This window comes from Seriola aureovittata, chromosome 5 (genome assembly GCF_021018895.1).
Source record: "Seriola aureovittata isolate HTS-2021-v1 ecotype China chromosome 5, ASM2101889v1, whole genome shotgun sequence".
In the NCBI taxonomy this organism is placed as follows: Eukaryota; Metazoa; Chordata; class Actinopteri; order Carangiformes; family Carangidae; genus Seriola; species Seriola aureovittata.
In genome coordinates, this window is record NC_079368.1 from 30,399,856 (window position 1) to 30,418,775 (window position 18,920).

General features: G+C 46.4%; 1 protein-coding gene across 4 annotated transcripts in view; it reads left to right on the forward strand.

The window, feature by feature from the left end:
• LOC130169229 (bromodomain-containing protein 3-like) overlaps positions 1–18,310 on the forward strand; it is an 18,595-nt gene extending 285 nt beyond the window's left edge. The window contains exons 1-12 of one of the 4 annotated variants that reach the window (XM_056375777.1): positions 1–155; positions 6,485–6,804; positions 6,943–7,054; positions 7,186–7,323; positions 7,478–7,625; positions 9,526–9,695; positions 9,786–10,181; positions 10,834–10,962; positions 11,085–11,291; positions 11,480–11,712; positions 11,801–12,099; positions 13,473–18,310. The exon at positions 1–155 is cut by the window's left edge and continues 71 nt beyond it. In XM_056375777.1, the coding sequence (XP_056231752.1) occupies positions 6,713–6,804; positions 6,943–7,054; positions 7,186–7,323; positions 7,478–7,625; positions 9,526–9,695; positions 9,786–10,181; positions 10,834–10,962; positions 11,085–11,291; positions 11,480–11,712; positions 11,801–12,099; positions 13,473–13,591 (2,043 nt within the window). In that variant the 5' untranslated portion in view covers positions 1–155; positions 6,485–6,712 and the 3' untranslated portion in view covers positions 13,592–18,310. Of the gene's footprint in view, positions 156–342; positions 499–6,484; positions 6,805–6,942; positions 7,055–7,185; positions 7,324–7,477; positions 7,626–9,525; positions 9,696–9,785; positions 10,182–10,833; positions 10,963–11,084; positions 11,292–11,479; positions 11,713–11,800; positions 12,100–13,472 lie in introns of those variants that run through there. The other 3 variants (XM_056375780.1, XM_056375779.1, XM_056375778.1) reach the window with 3 other exon arrangements.
• Positions 18,311–18,920: the final 610 nt, after the last annotated feature.

The following is an 18,920-nucleotide window of genomic DNA, read 5'->3' on the forward strand; positions in this document are numbered from 1 at the left end:
ACCGCGGTAACATCTGCAAAGATCGGCGTTTTAAACCAACGGATCCGCTCTCTGCGCGGTTCATAGGAGAACTAATGTCCCCACGTCTCCCCCAGCACTCGCGCAGAAACCGCCACAGCCGCTAAAAATACAGTTAACGGCCTTTCGTGTCTTCGGTAAGTAGCTTAGCTCGGTTAGTTAGCGACCTAGCTCGTATTTTGCATCGGCTTGCCCGCCATCTTTTTAAAGCGAGATAAATGGGCTGCTTCGTTAGCCCGCAGATCACCGAGCCCAGAGCCGCCGCTGCAGCTGGAGCGGGATTCTGGGTTTAAGTGGCCGGTAAATAACCGGCCTGGCGTGTGTGGCAGCGGATGGTGCTGCTGTCGACCCGATCTGTGGAGTTTGTCGGTCGCAGTGGTGAGTGTTAGCCGTTAGCTCCTCGTTAGCCGCAGCCGCCGGACTCCGACATCTGTTGATCCCCGCAGGACTCCGCCGAGATCCGGACAGCGGAGGTTTCAGGTGTGTGTGCTGTGCGGCGGCAGGTAGGAGGCTGGCTCTGTTAGTGAACTCTCCGGACACTTTTCATGCGGTTTGTGGTACTGGTGTGTAACTGCTGCAGGACTCTGAGGACGTGTGTACACACACGAGTCTGGACCAGCACCTGTTGGGATTTAGAGAGAATGTAAGGCCTGAAACAGACCTGGGGCCGGCTGCCCAGTCTTCAGTTTACTTGTTGTTTTCTGAATGAACTGATTGGTTTGTAAAGTGTCCGAAAACAGTGAGATTGACCTTTTTACAATGTCCTACAGACCAAGAAGAGTCCTCAAGCGTCTCGCTTATGGACCCTCAGATAATCAGTTTACTGTCACATCCTCACACCTGAGAAGAACATGAGAACACCTGTAATGTTTGCTTGAAAATTTGATCTCATCCTGTGAGTCAAAATAGTTGATTAATTTTCTTTCAAGCAGCTGTTTGATGAAGTGACTGATGTTGCAGCTCCAGTAGAGACACAGATGAGACACAGATGAGACAGTGGAGACAGTAGAGACACAGTAGAGACACAGATGAGACAGTGGAGACAGTAGACACAGATGAGACACAGTGGAGACACAGTAGAGACACAGTAGAGACACAGATGAGACACAGTAGAGACACAGATGAGACAGTGGAGACAGTAGAGACACAGATGAGACAGTGGAGACAGTAGACACAGATGAGACACAGTGGAGACACAGTAGAGACACAGATGAGACACAGTAGAGACACAGATGAGACAGTAGAGACACAGTAGAGACACAGATGAGATAGTAGAGACACAGATGAGACAGTGGAGACACAGTAGAGACACAGTAGAGACACAGATGAGACAGTGGAGACAGTAGAGACACAGATGAGACAGTGTAGACACAGATGAGACAGTAGAGACACAGATGAGATAGTAGAGACACAGATGAGACAGTGGAGACAGTAGAGACACAGATGAGACACAGTGGAGACAGTAGAGACACAGTAGAGACACAGATGAGATAGTAGAGACACAGATGAGACAGTGGAAACAGTAGACACACAGATGAGACAGTAAAGACACAGATGAGACACAGTGGAGACAGTAGAGACACAGATGAGACACAGTGGAGACAGTAGAGACACAGATGAGACACAGTAGAGACACAGATGAGATAGTAGAGACACAGATGAGACAGTGGAGACAGTAGAGACACAGATGAGACAGTGGAGACACAGTGGAGACAGTAGAGACAGATGAGACACAGTAGAGACACAGATGAGACAGTAGAGACACAGTGGAGACAGTAGAGACACAGATGAGACAGTAGAGACACAGATGAGATAGTAGAGACACAGATGAGACAGTAGAGACACAGATGAGACAGTAGAGACACAGTGGAGACAGTAGAGACACAGTGGAGACAGTAGAGACAGATGAGACAGTAGAGACACAGTGGAGACACATTAGAACTGGCTGCTTGAGTTGGTTATGTATTGGCTGAAATAAGGATCAATAAGATTTGCAGTTTGTCAAATGATGATTAGAAGTTAGAGCTGAAAACATGAATTGATCGACAGTCAATCAGTATCTGTTTTGAAAAACAATTAATTATTGACGACGTTTCTCAACTAGAGTGCAGGTTTGCTCGTTAACACCGGGCCAGTGGAAGTTTGTGTTTGGAGAGTTGGACCACTGATCAGACTGGGGCTGCAACAATCAATTATTTTGATTATTGAATAATTTGGCAATAAATTTCTTTTTGGTTTGGTCAAAAGATGGTGAAAAATGGACGATTATTGTTGATGCTGCTTTATTCTGATGTTAAATGTTTTTTGGGGCTTTTTTTAAGCAAAAAGCAGATCTGCAACAATTGGTCGATGGATTAGTGTCAGAAAAAGACTTGGCAGCTGTTAATGAAGAATATGATGGAGCCTCTGATCAGAAGATCTGTCTCTGAATATTTCTGAGGTTTTTGTGGTTATTTTTTTTCTGCTGTTGACGTTTGATTAAATGAAAAATAATCAGTGATTGATGATGCAAGTGATGATTAGTTGTAGCTGCAATAGACAGTAAAAATCACCAGTAGATGAAATTTTCACTCTTTGTTTTGTTAAATCTCAGTTTATGTTTTAAAGCTGAAGCTGTGAATATTTTGCGTCTTTGGTTGATAAATACTGTGAACACTTCATCAAAGCAGCTGTCAATCAACTGGGTGGAGCATAATCTATTAGTCAATTGACAGGAAGATAAAATGCAAAGACAAGTTGTTTTTAAGATAAAATTAAAAAACGTCACTGGTCCTCGAATGTTTCCTGATTTTCTGACGCTAAAACTAAATCTGGCGTCTGAACCGCCACTCGGACAAAACCAGACACAAAACCAAGTCAACAGTCGCTCCTTAAGGAAGTCATGGCGGGCATTTTCTCAACCAAGTGAATGGGAAGATCATCATCCAGTGTTTCCCGCTGGATGATCTTCCTGGTGGGGGGTGGGGTGGGGGGAGGGGGGGCGTGTGACTGATGTGCAGAAGGTCATGCAGTTTAAAGGGGAGATGTAACCGTGGTTATTTTCTGTAGCTACAATTTACAGATGTTTCCTAAACGCCTAACGGTGTGACACCAACATGAGTTTTCTAATGGAAGATCGTAACCAGGTGATTTTATCTACCTTTGAGGGTCTTAATCTACCTGGACAGGTGTGATGTGTATGTTTGTCTCAACCAGCTGGTTCACTAAAGGTCACTAAGACTGATTTCATGGTTGAGTCCTGAGGTTCAGAATGATGCTGCAGGGATCAGCTGTGAGTCCAGCTGTGGAGCCCGCTCCTGTCTGTCCTGTCAGGTGTTGATGATTGACAGGTGCAGGTGAGCCTCAGTCTGGTGTGTTTGTAGAAACCAGAAGAGCTGGTCAGACTGGTTTGAACATGTCGGTCTGTCAGTCTGGTGTGGACTGTTGGTCCGGCTGAGGTCATCACGACATAACACTAATATTCATGACAATATTATTATTGCTGTCAGTCAGTTCATCTTTACCTTTGATTCAGAGTGTATACAGGTGGGAGAGTCTGTGACCATGAATACAGAAGAACAATGGCACCGACTGGACAGTGAAGGCAACACGATGAACTGATAAACAAAAGACATATTATCATGTGTGTTCTTAACATGATGTCAATATCTCAGCGTCAGCAATCGTTAGATATCAATATATATTGAGATAAAGCAACCTTTCTGTAAAGTCGATCAAGATAATCTGTATTTTATCAGGTGACGTTCACACGACTACGTTACATTTTAAAACTCATGCTACGTGTCCTCCTCCGTCCTCACTGCTCCGGAGTCTTAGAGCACTGAAGTGTTTTCAAAACGCTGCTGGACCAGTTTTATTTATTTTGAAAACTCTGGGGTTGTGTTTTATTCTGAAAACTCTGGGGTTGTGTTTTATTCTGAAAACTCTGGGGTTGTGTTTTATTCTGAAAACTCTGGGGTTGTGTTTTATTCTGAAAACTCTGGGGTTGTGTTTTATTCTGAAAACTCTGGGGTGGAGATGGTTTCTGATATGGAGATAAAACGGCAGTCTTCATTGTTTTCACATTAAAATGTAGTAGTGTGGACGTGGCCTCAGAAAACAATCAAACAAACGCGTCTAATGAAACAATTACCAGAGTTGATAAAGTTTGAGAGGCTCCACAGTAGGCCTGGGTGATATGGCCAAAACTGTTATCACGATCAAACTTTTCATATCGATATTTATCAGGATAAATGCCTCATCGTTATTTCTTTCAGGTTTAAAGGCTGATTTTTGCTTCTGAGTGAAAGTTGAAGGAACCAACAGTTTGTGGTTCTAAACTGTTCTATTAGTCAGAACACAACAAACATTGCAGAACATTTAAAAACTCTGAGGTACAAACATTCAAAACATGATATACATGATTAAAATCAAAATCCTCTTCAGTCCTTTTTACTCGACAAAGTAAATAGAAAAGTAAGTTCTGCAGTGTGACACACGTCACATGATCAGACTGCAACATACATAATAAACAGACAGAGAAGATGCGGCCTGGCGCTGTTCGAGGGTCCATCAACACTCGTTAGGGCCTGAAGTTTCTTACTTCCTGTGTGATTGTTTCAGATGAGGGGACGGGTTTGTGGAGTTGTCTGTCTTTGTGTCTTTGATGGAACGTGTCTCCGGCACAGTGCACATCGCTCTGTTTTTTGTCGGACTGTAAAAAGGCAAATATCTCCAAACTACTGAAGTTGAGTGTCCTCTCTTGTCGCTCATTTCACCTTATTTGTTCACTCCGCTCCGACTTCAAGCCCGTCGGCCTCTGCGTGATATCATATCCTGAGTTTATACCTCTCGCCGTGCATCCTAACTTTCTAATACAGACCTATTCCTGCGACATGATTGGCCGTTTCGTGATTCATTTGTGGGCGTGCTATAAGCATTAATTATATAAAACATTTATCAACACTTTTATGTTTTGCGATTATTATTGCTATCATTTTATTGCCCAGCCCTACTCCACAGGGGAGGAAGGACCGAGGATCCAGAACCAGTTCTGCCAGGATCCATGGGTTCATCAGGAACATCAAAGGTCCTGTAGTTACAAGAGTTAGATGTTGATGTGAGGACAGTTTTATAGACCAACGAACAGAACAATGATGTGATGAATCAGGAGTGACACCATAAGGACCAGGGCTCAGCTGCTGAGGTATCGAGGGGCAGATCCACTACAGACATCACAGTCTGAGACGCTGTCCTGCAGTCGACCTTCATACGGAACTTTAAAGTTTGATTCAGATGTTGAACATGAATCTTACGTTCCTAAGTGTTTGAGTCGCTGATGTGGGAACCAGTTGAGGTGTGGTCAGAGGGAAAACCATGTACCTGGTGTTTTCTGTGGGTAAAACAAGTCTGATGTGAAGAGTCGGGGTTGGGGCAGGAGGAAGAATGAGGGTCTTGATGTGTCGTGTAAATAGGAGTGGGCCGAGGACAGACCCCTGAGGCTGCGTCCACACTGCTACTCTCCTCTGTCTCTGTCCAGAATACAACACAACCCCTGAGTTTTCAAAATAAAACACAACTCTGAGTTTTCAAAATAAAACAGATCTAGCTGGGTTTCCAAAAGTCTCGAATACTCTGGAGTGGACAGGAGGCGAAAACGTAGCAAAACAGAAGAGTTTTAAAATGAAGGCATAGTAGCGTGCATGCAGGGTCACACTCAAACAACTAGACGTGGATCTTCTTGGTTAATCCAGCAAGTTACAAACCCGTCGAGTCAAGAAACTTCACTCTGATGCAGAAATGATATAAAAAACCAATATTGCCAAAAAGGATCCAACATACCCTGAAATACTGTTAAACACCAGTTTACCTGAGGCCACTGCTGTGGGTCAACACTGTAGGAAACACACCTGTTCTTCACTTCACCTCCTGTTACAGTTTGTACTTTACATTGGTGGATAATAGAGCGTCTAATGTACGTGACCTACTTTATAATGCTGCTTCAGATTAAACTCCAGGAAACAATCACATTCACTGCATGAAAATAATCAGCTTAATGAATATTTTAATTACTGATTAATGTGCCAATTATTTTCTCAGTTCATTGATTAGTTTGGTCAATAACTGCCCATCACTGAATTCTAAGGTGACGTCTTAAGAAAACCAAGAAATATTCACACCTGAGAAACTAACCAGAGAATTGACCCTGAACTCATCATCATAAATCCGATGAGCTGATGATTCATTCTCTTAGTCGCAGCTTTGACTTTCTCCCACTTTGTCAGTTTGTGAGTATTTGTGCAGCATACACACAAATATTTGACTCTGAACTGAAACATCAGTGGATTGATCACATGAATTTATGAAATGCATTCAGGATTCAACACTGACCGGAAGAGAACTGAAGCTCGAGAAACTGAAATATTTGAATTGATGAATTTAGTGTTTGTGAGCGTCAGAACTAACGACCAGTGTCTCTGTCTCTCAGGTTGTGCCATGGGAGTTTGTCTCCTGGGGGGAAACATCGAGCTGAAGCATCAACAGCAACCACGCCTGAATTGAACACACACTAACACACACCTGTGTGCCCACACACACACACACACACACACACACACACACACACACACCCTCAGACCACAGAGGGAGTTGTTTTTTCACCCTCAGGTCAGACACTGTCGTCCCACGGTGCATTGCTGCGTCACCGTCGTCCACCATGTCGGACGCCCCCGAGGCTGCGCCCCCCAGCCCCCCTCCCCTCACCAACCCACCCCCCCCTGAGGTCACCAATCCCACCAAACCTGGCAGGTAGGTAACCAGTCATACCTGAGCTGAGCCTAGAGACAGTGATCACTAGTGGAACAGAAACCTGTGACGGGAGGTGAGCTGCAGCGCCACCCTCAGTTCTGTGGCTCTTCTGTGACGTTGTTTGTTTGTGTCCTTCAGAAAAACCAACCAGCTGCAGTACATGCAGAACGTGGTGGTGAAGACTCTGTGGAAACATCAGTTCGCCTGGCCTTTCTACCAACCTGTGGACGCCATCAAGCTCTGTCTGTCGGTGAGTCACTGACCTCAGTCACTACACACACTACACACAGTAACTGCACTCAGTTGCATTTCTTTTGAACAGAAAGGCTAGCTGTTTGCAGTCTTTATGCTAAGCTAAGCTAACCACTTCCATGTTTCCAGGACTACCACAAGGTGATCAAGAACCCAATGGACATGGGAACCATCAAGAAACGTCTGGAGAACAATTATTACTGGAGCGCCAGTGAGGCCATGCAGGACTTCAACACCATGTTCACCAACTGTTACATCTACAACAAGGTACACACAGTCCTGCAGTGACCTCTAGTGACCTAGTGACCTGCAGCTGGTCAAGTCTCAGTACAGTCTGATCTGAATGGACAGTACTAAGTGAGAACACATCCTTTAACCTCAGGCTGTCTCTTGACGGTATCGAACCTGTGTTATGTTTCAGCCGACAGACGACATCGTGCTCATGGCTCAGGCTCTGGAGAAGATCTTCCTTCAGAAAGTGGCTCAGATGCCTCAGGAGGAAGTGGCTCTGCTGCCGCCAGCGCCCAAAGGGAAGAACAAGAGCAAGCAGCCGGCTGCTGCCACCACAGGTACATACTGCTGCCACCACAGGTACATACTGCTGCCACCACAGGTACATACTGCTGCCACCACAGGTACATACTGCTGCCACCACAGGTACATACTGCTGTCACCACAGGTACATACTGCTGCACCACAGGTACATACTGCTGCCACCACAGGTACATACTGCAGTACTACTGCTGCCACCACAGGTACATACTGCTGCCACCACAGGTACATACTGCTGCCACCACAGGTACATACTGCAGTACTACTGCTGTCACCACAGGTACATACTGCTGCCACCACAGGTACATACTGCTGCCACCACAGGTACATACTGCTGCCACCACAGGTACATACTGCAGTACTACTGCTGCCACCACAGGTACATACTGCTGTACTACTGCTGCCACCACAGGTACATACTGCTGTCACCACAGGTACATACTGCTGCCACCACAGGTACATACTGCTGCCACCACAGGTACATACTGCTGTCACCACAGGTACATACTGCTGTACTACTGCTGCCACCACAGGTACATACTGCTGTCACCACAGGTACATACTGCTGTACTACTGCTGTCACCACAGGTACATACTGCTGCCACCACAGGTACATACTGCTGTACTACTGCTGCCACCACAGGTACATACTGCTGTACTACTGCTGTCACCACAGGTACATACTGCTGCCACCACAGGTACATACTGCTGCCACCACAGGTACATACTGCAGTACTACTGCTGCCACCACAGGTACATACTGCTGCCACCACAGGTATATACTGCAGTACTACTGCTGCCACCACAGGTACATACTGCTGCCACCACAGGTACATACTGCTGCCACCACAGGTACATACTGCTGTCACCACAGGTACATACTGCAGTATTACTGCTGTCACCACAGGTACATACTGCAGTCACCACAGGTACATACTGCTGTCACCACAGGTACATACTGCAGTATTACTGCTGTCACCACAGGTACATACTGCTGTCACCACAGGTACATACTGCTGCCACCACAGGTACATACTGCTGTCACCACAGGTACATACTGCTGCCACCACAGGTACATACTGCTGCCACCACAGGTACATACTGCTGTCACCACAGGTACATACTGCTGTCACCACAGGTACATACTGCAGTACTACTGCTGTCACCACAGGTACATACTGCAGTACTACTGCTGTCACCACAGGTACATACTGCAGTACTACTGCTGCCACCACAGGTACATACTGCTGCCACCACAGGTACATACTGCTGCCACCACAGGTACATACTGCAGTACTACTGCTGCCACCACAAGTACATACTGCTGCACCACAGGTACATACTGCTGTCACACAGGTACATACTGCAGTACTACTGCTGCCACCACAGTACATACTGCTGTCACACAGGTACATACTGCAGTCACCACAGGTACATACTGCTGTCACCACAGGTACATACTGCAGTATTACTGCTGTCACCACAGGTACATACTGCAGTACTACTGCTGTCACCACAGGTACATACTGCTGTCACCACAGGTACATACTGCTGTACTACTGCTGCCACCACAGGTACATACTGCTGCCACCACAGGTACATACTGCAGTACTACTGCTGTCACCACAGGTACATACTGCTGTCACCACAGGTACATACTGCAGTACTACTGCTGCCACCACAGGTACATACTGCTGCCACCACAGGTACATACTGCTGTCACCACAGGTACATACTGCAACAGGTATTAGTTATATATATTACAGTACTAACAACACGTTCTACAGTACTAATACTGTTACCACAGGTATTATACTTGTTCTGTAGTTACTGCTCCATTACATCTCTAGTGTTGCCATAGTAACAAGCCTGACTGTAGTAGTGGGATGTACTAACAGTTCTCTCTCTGTGTCTCAGTGAGTCAACAGGCCGAGTCTTCAGCCTCCCCTCCCCCCTCCTACCCCTCCCCTTCCCCCTCTCAGACCCCTGTTATCTCCACCACGCCCACACCTGTCCAGGCCACGCCCCCTGTCTCTGCCCCGCAGCCCCCGGCAACCATGATGCCATCTGCACAGCCTGTTGTGAAGGTAACCACCACGTGGAGTGAGACAGCGTCACATGATCCAGGATATAAACATATACAGACACTGACTTTTCTCTCTCTCTCTCTCTAACAGAAGAAAGGTGTGAAGAGGAAAGCCGACACCACCACTCCGACCACGTCCGCCATCTCTGCCGGTCGCGCTGACTCTCCGTCTGCTCAGGACTCTAAATCGGCCAAGCTGGGCTCATCCCGCCGCGAGGCCGCCGCCCGCCCCGCTAAGACCCGCCGTGAGACGGGCGAAGAGGTGGCAGGGGGTGAAGTGGGAGGCGGAGGAGGAGGAGCCATAGGAAGGAAGAGTGGGAAGGTGGGCGAGCAGATGAAACATTGCGACGCCATTCTTAAGGAGATGCTGTCGAAGAAACACGCCGCCTACGCCTGGCCGTTCTACAAGCCGGTGGACGCCGAGGCGCTGGAGCTGCACGACTACCATGACATCATCAAACACCCCATGGACCTCAGCACCGTCCGGGTAATGCACACATGACATCATCACACTCTGAACACACCACCATGAGACCAGGTTAAAGCGATCCCAGGTCACATAGGTGTGGGAGGAGTTTAAATCCCATGTAAACTGCTCCAGATCAAAATACAGCGACATCAAACAAGTAGCTTGGTTTGTGTGTTCAGGTCCTCTCCCTCCCTCCTTTAGTCCTTAATAAAATGTAAACAGCTGAGTTATATAAACAGGTGAGTTATATAAACAGGTGAGTTATATAAACAGGTGAGTTATATAAACAGGTGTCATGAAGGAGGAAATTAGCTCTAGAGACCAAAACAGTTTTTGTACCAGGCTGTAAACATGTTTATTTCTGCTGTAAAGTTGGACATTTTAACATGGGAGTCTATGGGGACTGACTCACTGTTGGAGCCAGACTCTAGTGGCCGTTAGAGGAACTGCAGCTGCTGGTTTCAGGCTGGAGGTTGATGATTGGTCTTCACATACACTCTGACCAGCTGACTGTCATCGACACGCTGTGGTTAAACAGATGGGAGGAGACAGTGGCGAGCAGAACTCTCTCTCACTTGTTTTACATGTTATCGGTCATGTGAAGCGTTGACCTTTGACCTTTCTTCAGATGATGACACTGATGTTTTTTCTTTCATCTCCCCTCCAACAGAAAAAGATGGATAAAGGAGAGTACAACGATCCTCAGAGTTTTGCGACTGACGTCAGGTTAATGTTCTCCAACTGTTACAAGTACAATCCTCCAGACCATGAGGTGGTGGCCATGGCCCGCAAGCTGCAGGTACGTAGAACCTCCATGACCGCGCAGTTAGCATCTTTTCAGGACTGTTAGTGCAGTTAGCATTTTTTAAGACCTTCCTGGACCTTTAACCCTGGTTCATGATCATCCCTCTGTCTCCTCAGGATGTGTTTGAGATGCGTTTCGCTAAGATCCCAGACGAGGGCCTGGAGACGTCGGTCCCGTCTACGACACCATTGGTCAGTAAAAGCACCGCCTCCTCTGACAGCAGCAACAACTCCTCCTCTGACGAATCGTCTGACTCTGAGGAGGAGCGAGCCACGCGATTGGCTGAGCTACAGGAGCAGGTTGGTGCTGCCGAGCAATCACAGGTCAAGAACATCCTGGTTTTCTTCTTTTAATATTGAGATTCAATGAACGTTTAAAAATGATGTGATTTAATGTTTGACATGAAAATATTGATTCTACATATTAATGTGATTTTAACACTGACCAGTGGAAGGCCTTCCTGAATATTGAATGGAGGTGATAGGTATTGATAATTAGTCTATTCCACCAGTTGAAGGCGGTGCACGAGCAGCTGGCCGTCCTGTCCCAGGCTCCGGTCAGCAAGCCAAAGAAGAAGAAAGAGAAGAAAGACAAGGAGAAGAAGAAAGAGAAAGACAAAGACAAAGGGAACAAGGGAAAGATGGAGGAAGAGAAGAAGCCGAAGGCTGTCGCCCAACAGCCCAAACCAGCCAATCAGAAGAAGGCGCCAGCCAGGAAAGCCAACAGCACGGTGACCGCCACCAGGTATGATACATCCGTTTCTCTTAGAGCTGCAGGATTTCAGAAGAATGAACGAGACACGTGACGATCAGGTGACTCATCTTGTTTCCAGGCAACCGAAGAAAGGCAGTAAGACGTTGGGCGGGGGCTCAGCCAACGGAGAAGACGGCGAAGAGTCTTCCCTGCCGATGTCGTACGACGAGAAGCGCCAGCTGAGCCTGGACATAAACCGGCTGCCGGGGGAGAAGCTGGGTCGCGTCGTCCACATCATCCAGTCCAGAGAGCCGTCACTGAGGGACTCCAACCCCGACGAGATCGAGATTGACTTCGAAACCCTCAAACCCTCCACCCTCCGAGAGCTGGAGCGCTACGTCAAGTCCTGCCTGCAGAAGAAGCAGAGGAAGCTACTGCGTAAGTCCTAGTACCTGCACACTACTGCACACTACTGCACACAAACACTGGACATTGTTAAAGTTCCTGCAGACATTAAATCAAAATTATCTGCTGTGATTCATATTTAGTTTCAAGTGTTTTCATCTCCTCTCACTTCCTGATTGAGAAATCTGGATCAGGCCTGGAGCCCCGCCCCCCACCTGCTGGCTCCAGAGACTCAGCCACATGTTTGAGCCTCAGTCAGACCCAGACTCAGATGAGGAGTCTGTTGAGACCAGAACCAGAGACTAGCAGACGGATTAGAATGGTTAGCATAGTTAGCATCTTTTCAGAACAATTAGCAAAGTTAGCATCTTTTCAGAACAGTTAGCATAATAAGCATCTTTTCAGAATTGTTAGTGTAGTTAGCATCTTTTCAGAATGGTTAGTATAGTTAGCATCTTTTCAGAATTGTTAGTGTAGTTAGCATCTTTTCAGAATGGTTAGTATATTTAGCATCTTTTCAGAACGGTTAGTATAGTTAGCATCTTTTCAGAACGGTTAGCATCTTTTCAGAACAGTTAGCATAATAAGCATCTTTTCAGAATTGTTAGTGTAGTTAGCATCTTTTCAGAATTGTTAGTGTATTTAGCATCTTTTCAGAATTGTTAGTGTAGTTAGCATCTTTTCAGAATGGTTAGTATAGTTAGCATCTTTTCAGAACGGTTAGTATAGTTAGCATCTTTTCAGAATTGTTAGTGTAGTTAGCATCTTTTCAGAATGGTTAGTATAGTTAGCATCTTTTCAGAACGGTTAGTATAGTTAGCATCTTTTCAGAACAGTTAGCATAATAAGCATCTTTTCAGAATTGTTAGTGTAGTTAGCATCTTTTCAGAATTGTTAGTGTATTTAGCATCTTTTCAGAATTGTTAGTGTAGTTAGCATCTTTTCAGAATGGTTAGTATAGTTAGCATCTTTTCAGAACGGTTAGTATAGTTAGCATCTTTTCAGAACAGTTAGCATAATAAGCATCTTTTTAGAATTGTTAGTGTAGTTAGCATCTTTTCAGAACAGTTAGCATCTTTTCAGAACGGTTAGCATAGTTAGCATCTTTTCAGCGCAGTTAGCGTAGTTAGCATTATGTACGAACAGTTAGGCTCTTTTCTGGACAGTTAGTGTAGTTAGCATTATGTAGGAACAATAGGATCTTTTCTGGACAGTTAGCGTAGTTAGCATATTTTCAGAAGGGTTAGCGTAGTGGCTTTGGTTGAACATGGCCTTGTATCCAATGAGGTGGGGCCCTCTGGGGTTGGAGGCGGGGTCAGCAGGTGGTTCAACAAAAACTCTTAGATACAACCTTTCATTTTGGAGCATCTGTTTATTAACACCCCCCCCCCCTCTCCCCCTTTTAGAGAAGGCAGCAGGAGGCGGGGCCTCAGGAGGCGGGGCTAGTCGTTTGAGTGGCAGCTCTTCTTCCTCCTCTGATGACAGCTCCTCAACAGGAACCTCCTCTTCCTCCGACACAGACTGAACATACACACACACTGATCGCACACACAGAGGTTTATCCACTCTATACACACACACACACACACACACACACACACACAGGAACTCGATCTATACAGTTAACATGCAAACACAGATCGACACACACATCATGTAAACTTCCATCCTGAACAGACACACAAAGACAGAGACTCACACTCTGAACTTCTTACAGCACACACACCCACACACACACACACACACACACACACATACACACACACACACACACACATACATATGAACCATACACACACACCCAGACTTGGAGACTGTATGTAAATAGGCTGACCTGTTTTTTAGCTCCTAGTGTTTTTTTTTTTGTTTTGTTTTTTTCTTTTTTCTTTTTTTTTTCGTTTCCTGGAGGAATGCAGAGACAGAGGAGACGAAGAAGAAACAACAACTCAGCAAGAGGAGAAGAAGAGGAGGAGGAGGGAGTTCTTCTCTGAACACTGGAGCCTCGCTGCCACGCAGAGAAGGAAAATCACTGAGGCTTTCTTCTTCTTCATCTTCTTGGATGGCCGGCTGTGACCCCTGACCTCTGAACACATTCCAGCAGCATCTATAGAGCATCATCATGAGGAGGAGGAGGAGGAGGAGGAGGAGGAGAAGAAGATCTCAGTGGGTTTCAGACATGGATTGATTTGGAGGCGGAGCTGTCAGCAGGAGAGCAGAAACTGAACAGTTCATGTTCCTCAGATTTTAGTTTTCAGGGTGGAGACGCCTGAGAGAGTTCAGAGCATCATGGGACACTGAACCACACGGGACGTGGTCTACAGGACCGATCAGGGTCTCAGGACAGACTAGTTCTCATCAGGTCTGCAGTGAAGTCTGTGATCACTGTTTAACGCCAGCTGCTGATGAATCATGTGAAAGTGTCCGAGCTGAGAGAGCAGGAAGAGTCTGAGACCACAGACCAGAGACATCAGACCACAGACCAGAGACATCAGACCAGAGACAACAGACCAGAGACAACAGACCACAGACCAGAGACAACAGACCAGAGACCACAGACCAGAGACCACAGACAACAGACCAGAGACCACAGACCAGAGACAACAGACCAGAGACAACAGACCACAGACCAGAGACATCAGACCAGAGACATCAGACCAGAGACCACAGACAACAGACCAGAGACAACAGACCAGAGACAACAGACCAGAGACAACAGACCAGAGACAACAGACCACAGACCAGAGACATCAGACCAGAGACAACAGACCAGAGACCACAGACAACAGACCAGAGACCACAGACCAGAGACAACAGACCAGAGACCACAGACAACAGACCAGAGACCACAGACCAGAGACCACAGACCAGAGACCACAGACCAGAGACAACAGACCAGAGACAAAAGACCAGAGACCACAGACCAGAGACAACAGACCACAGACCAGAGACAACAGACCACAGACCAGAGACAACAGACCACAGACCAGAGACAACAGACCAGAGACAACAGATCACAGACCACAGACCAGAGACAACAGACCAGAGACCACAGACAACAGACCAGAGACCACAGACCAGAGACAACAGACAACAGACCAGAGACCACAAACAACAGACCAGAGACCACAGACCAGAGACAACAGACCAGAGACAACAGACCAGAGACCACAGACCAGAGACCACAGACCAGAGACCACAGACCAGAGACCACAGACCAGAGACCACAGACCAGAGACAACAGACCAGAGACCACAGATCACAGACCACAGACCAAGGACTGTTAATGTCTCATGAACACACAGAAATCATTTGATCAGAACCAAGTCAGAGGTCATACTGAGTCAGCTGTTGGTGGTTGTCATGGCAACCTAAATGCGTGAATGATTTTTGTCTGAATTTGAGGATGATTCAGGAGACATGTTCTCACAGATGTTTCCAGACCAGGACTCAGACTCTCAGTAACAGGGGACTGATGGTGGACAGGTGTCTCTCTGCAGCGAGTCTCAGGTGTGTGCAGGTGTGTTTTAAAACCAGCAGCTGATTGGTCGTCCACTGAAACCAGGTCCAGGTCTGTGTTTTTAGAGCCAAACCCTCTGAGACCAAACCTGTCCTCTGCTGGTCCTGCAGCCCAAACCCACAACCTACTGTCCGCCCTGGGGTCAACACTGGGAGGGTGGGGCCACCGGACCCTGAACCCCCCCATCCCTCATCCCTCATCCAGCGCCGGCTCTGTCAGCAGAGATGAGACAGACTTTTTTTTTTAACACTACATTTGCTTCATTTCTGTTTATTTGATTTTCAGGTTGTGTGCTGAACTTGTTTGTGTCTTATAAGGTTCTCTATATAAAATGTCTTTGTACCGCTGTCCTGATCCAGACCCCCCCCTCCACCCCCGCCAAAACAAAACCACTCATACTGTAACCCCCCCACAGATACTTCAGACCTGAACTCAGATGTGAGGAGGATAGTGACCTCGTTAATGTTTTAACGATTCTTCATTTAGTAAAGAACAAAGAGTCAGAGTCTGGGAGCTTCTTTAGACCAGGACCCAGAGTTCTGGTTCAGTCTGCTGCGGCCCGGTTCGTCTCCCATGAGCCCACAGCACCTGTAAAATCACATTTTAAAGGATTTCTCAGTTTTTTAAAAATGAGTTTTAGTCTTTGGAACATCTGAAATTTAAAGGAAGTTTGGGTCAGGTCACAAAGATTCCACTTTGTTTTCATTTTACACACAAAGAAGAATGAAGCAAGAAAAATGAAACGGGTCAAAGTTCAGCATTCAGCTCCAGTTTTAAATTTTACAATCACTTCATTGAACCTGGTTTCAGTGACGTGTGTTCCGATTGGCTGCAGCAGAGCTGAATCACCTGGATCCTTCACAACTGTTTCTTCTTCATGGCCTCTAGACCTCCACCTGTAGACCTGTGGTTGAAAGCTCCACCGCCCTTTAATGAACCTTAGTCTGACCCCAGTCCAACTTTGACCCTCCTCAGGAGGTGTCCTCACCTTTCCAAGGCGTTTGATACGACCTCACAGCAGCAGGTCTGTGGTACGAACTGGTCTCTGATCCGGACCGGCCTCTGGTCCGGACTGGTCCGTGGTCCGGACTGGGTCACAGTGGTGTTAGAGTTCAGTCCAGGACCTGAGGAAGACTTTGTGTCTTGTGGGTCCAGGTTGAGCTAAAGGGAAGACGAACTTCAGCCGTCTGATGCTCTGCTCTGATTGGTCGGTTGTGATGGTCAGTGACGTCACAGGTGTGCTGCTGTGGTGATGTCAGAGCAATGCGTCTCTGAAACCTCAGAAATGTTTCCTCCTGCAGGAACTTTTCCAACTCTGACTGATCATGAATGCATCATTGTTTTGGGGGGGGGGGGGGGGGTTGGGCCTCAGTCTGTTACTAACCTCAGTGCTGCTGCTGATCAGTTCAATCAGATTAAATCATGTGACTCACCTGTCCGTCTGTCTGCTGTTCAAACTGTGATGTCATCAAATTTGACCTTTGACCTCTGCAGATCAATTTGACAGACAGCTGTCATGTGTTTGTGTGGGCGGAGCCAATAGGAGCCCCTTCTTCAGGAACGTTCCTGTCTCGTTCAGCTGAACCTGCACACACATTTCTGATCAATACACATTATTGATCAGAGTGATCACAGACTGAGCGGGGTTCATATATGATGTCATATATATATATATATATATATATATATATATATATATAAAGCAGCAGCTGTTTTTCTATTGGCTCTCACCTGAGACTCCACCCACACAGGAAACACACTGTTGATGTTTTGAATTTGTGGTTCAGTTTCCAACAGAAGTGGAGGGAGGAGTCAGGAGACAGGACACACCTGTCTGTCTGCTGGTTCCGGTGGTGTGTCTGACCTCGGCTGCTGATGTCTGGCGCAGATGTGGTCCAGTACCAGGCAGCGACAGCAGACGCAGAGATCATGTGTGTTTACCTGTACAGGCTGAGAAAAATACTTTTTCACCTGCACACAGCTGACCAATCAACTGACAGTCACTGGAAGCAGCTGATTGGTGGAGCTCGTTAGGATTTAAAATATTTGACCCTGATTGATTATTGATTAATGATCTGTTCAGGTTCAGCGAGACGGAGAAGTCAGAAATGATGATTGATGGATGATTCATTGATCTTATCATTGATGAATCTGATTGACTTTGTTTCCGTGGAGCGTCAGATCTTAGACCAGGTGTGCAGGTGGAGGTGGGTGTGGTCAGTCGTTACCATGTGACCTTCACCTGATTCGTCATCTGAAACCAGACGTTCAGTTTTCTTTTGTACATTTTTCAGACTAGAACCAACCAACCAATCATAAATCAAAAAGGACGTTTCCCCCGGTCGGTCAGACAGACAGACAGACAGACAGTTGGACAGCTTGTTGCCACAGTAACCCTCCTCTGTTTGTTTTTAGTTGATGGTCGAGCTTTGATGCTAATAGTTAATTTTTGTATTTTAATAAGAAAAAGGAAAAAAGTGATTTTATGTATTTGCATGCACTCCGGCCGTACGTTCTTCTTCCGTATGTTGAGCACTGTATAGTAGCTGTATAGTAGCTGTCTGAGGTTTAGACCCAACTCCGCTCGATAGAGTAGAGACGCAGAGAGAGAGAGAGAGAGGACGAACGAACCAACAAACCAACAAGTGAATTATTTGATGTAATTACTGATATGGGATCCTTATTTTCTGAGTTCCTTTGTTTTCATAAATAAACACATAAACCGACTGAGTGACTCGGCTCTCATTCACTCACTCACTCACCTTCATCCTGTCACCCTGACATCACATGACTAACACCTTCAACAGACGGACGCTCTGCTCTCAGACACACGTCAAACCTGCAGTTTGATCAGAGTCAACACGTGAAAACATTCAGGTGAGTCAAATCACTTGAACAACTCCACTTAAAATGTCCCTAATGTCACTACAGACAGCTGATCACCAGCTGATCACTATGACCATCAGACGAAGTGGAAAACTAGAGTCCCCTCCTCCACTCAGACTAGCTCCAGGTCACTTCCTGTTTATCCAGAGTCATAGAAAATATTAAATATGATATCTGTGAAGTCTTCAGTAATGGCTGAAGTGTTTTGTGAGGTCACACTGACCTTTGACCAATCAGTTCATCTAATTTGAGTTCAACTAATCAGTTCGTCCTTGAGTCCAGGTGAATGTTTGAGCCAAATCTGAAGAAGTTCCATATGGTGTTTCTGAGATATCGTGTCCACGAGAATGAGACGGACAGACAACCTGACAACAAAATGGCCGCCGCTCTGACTGAAAACGGCTAATGACGGAACAACAGTCTAACAGCTGAGACCCAGGGGTCGGTTGCA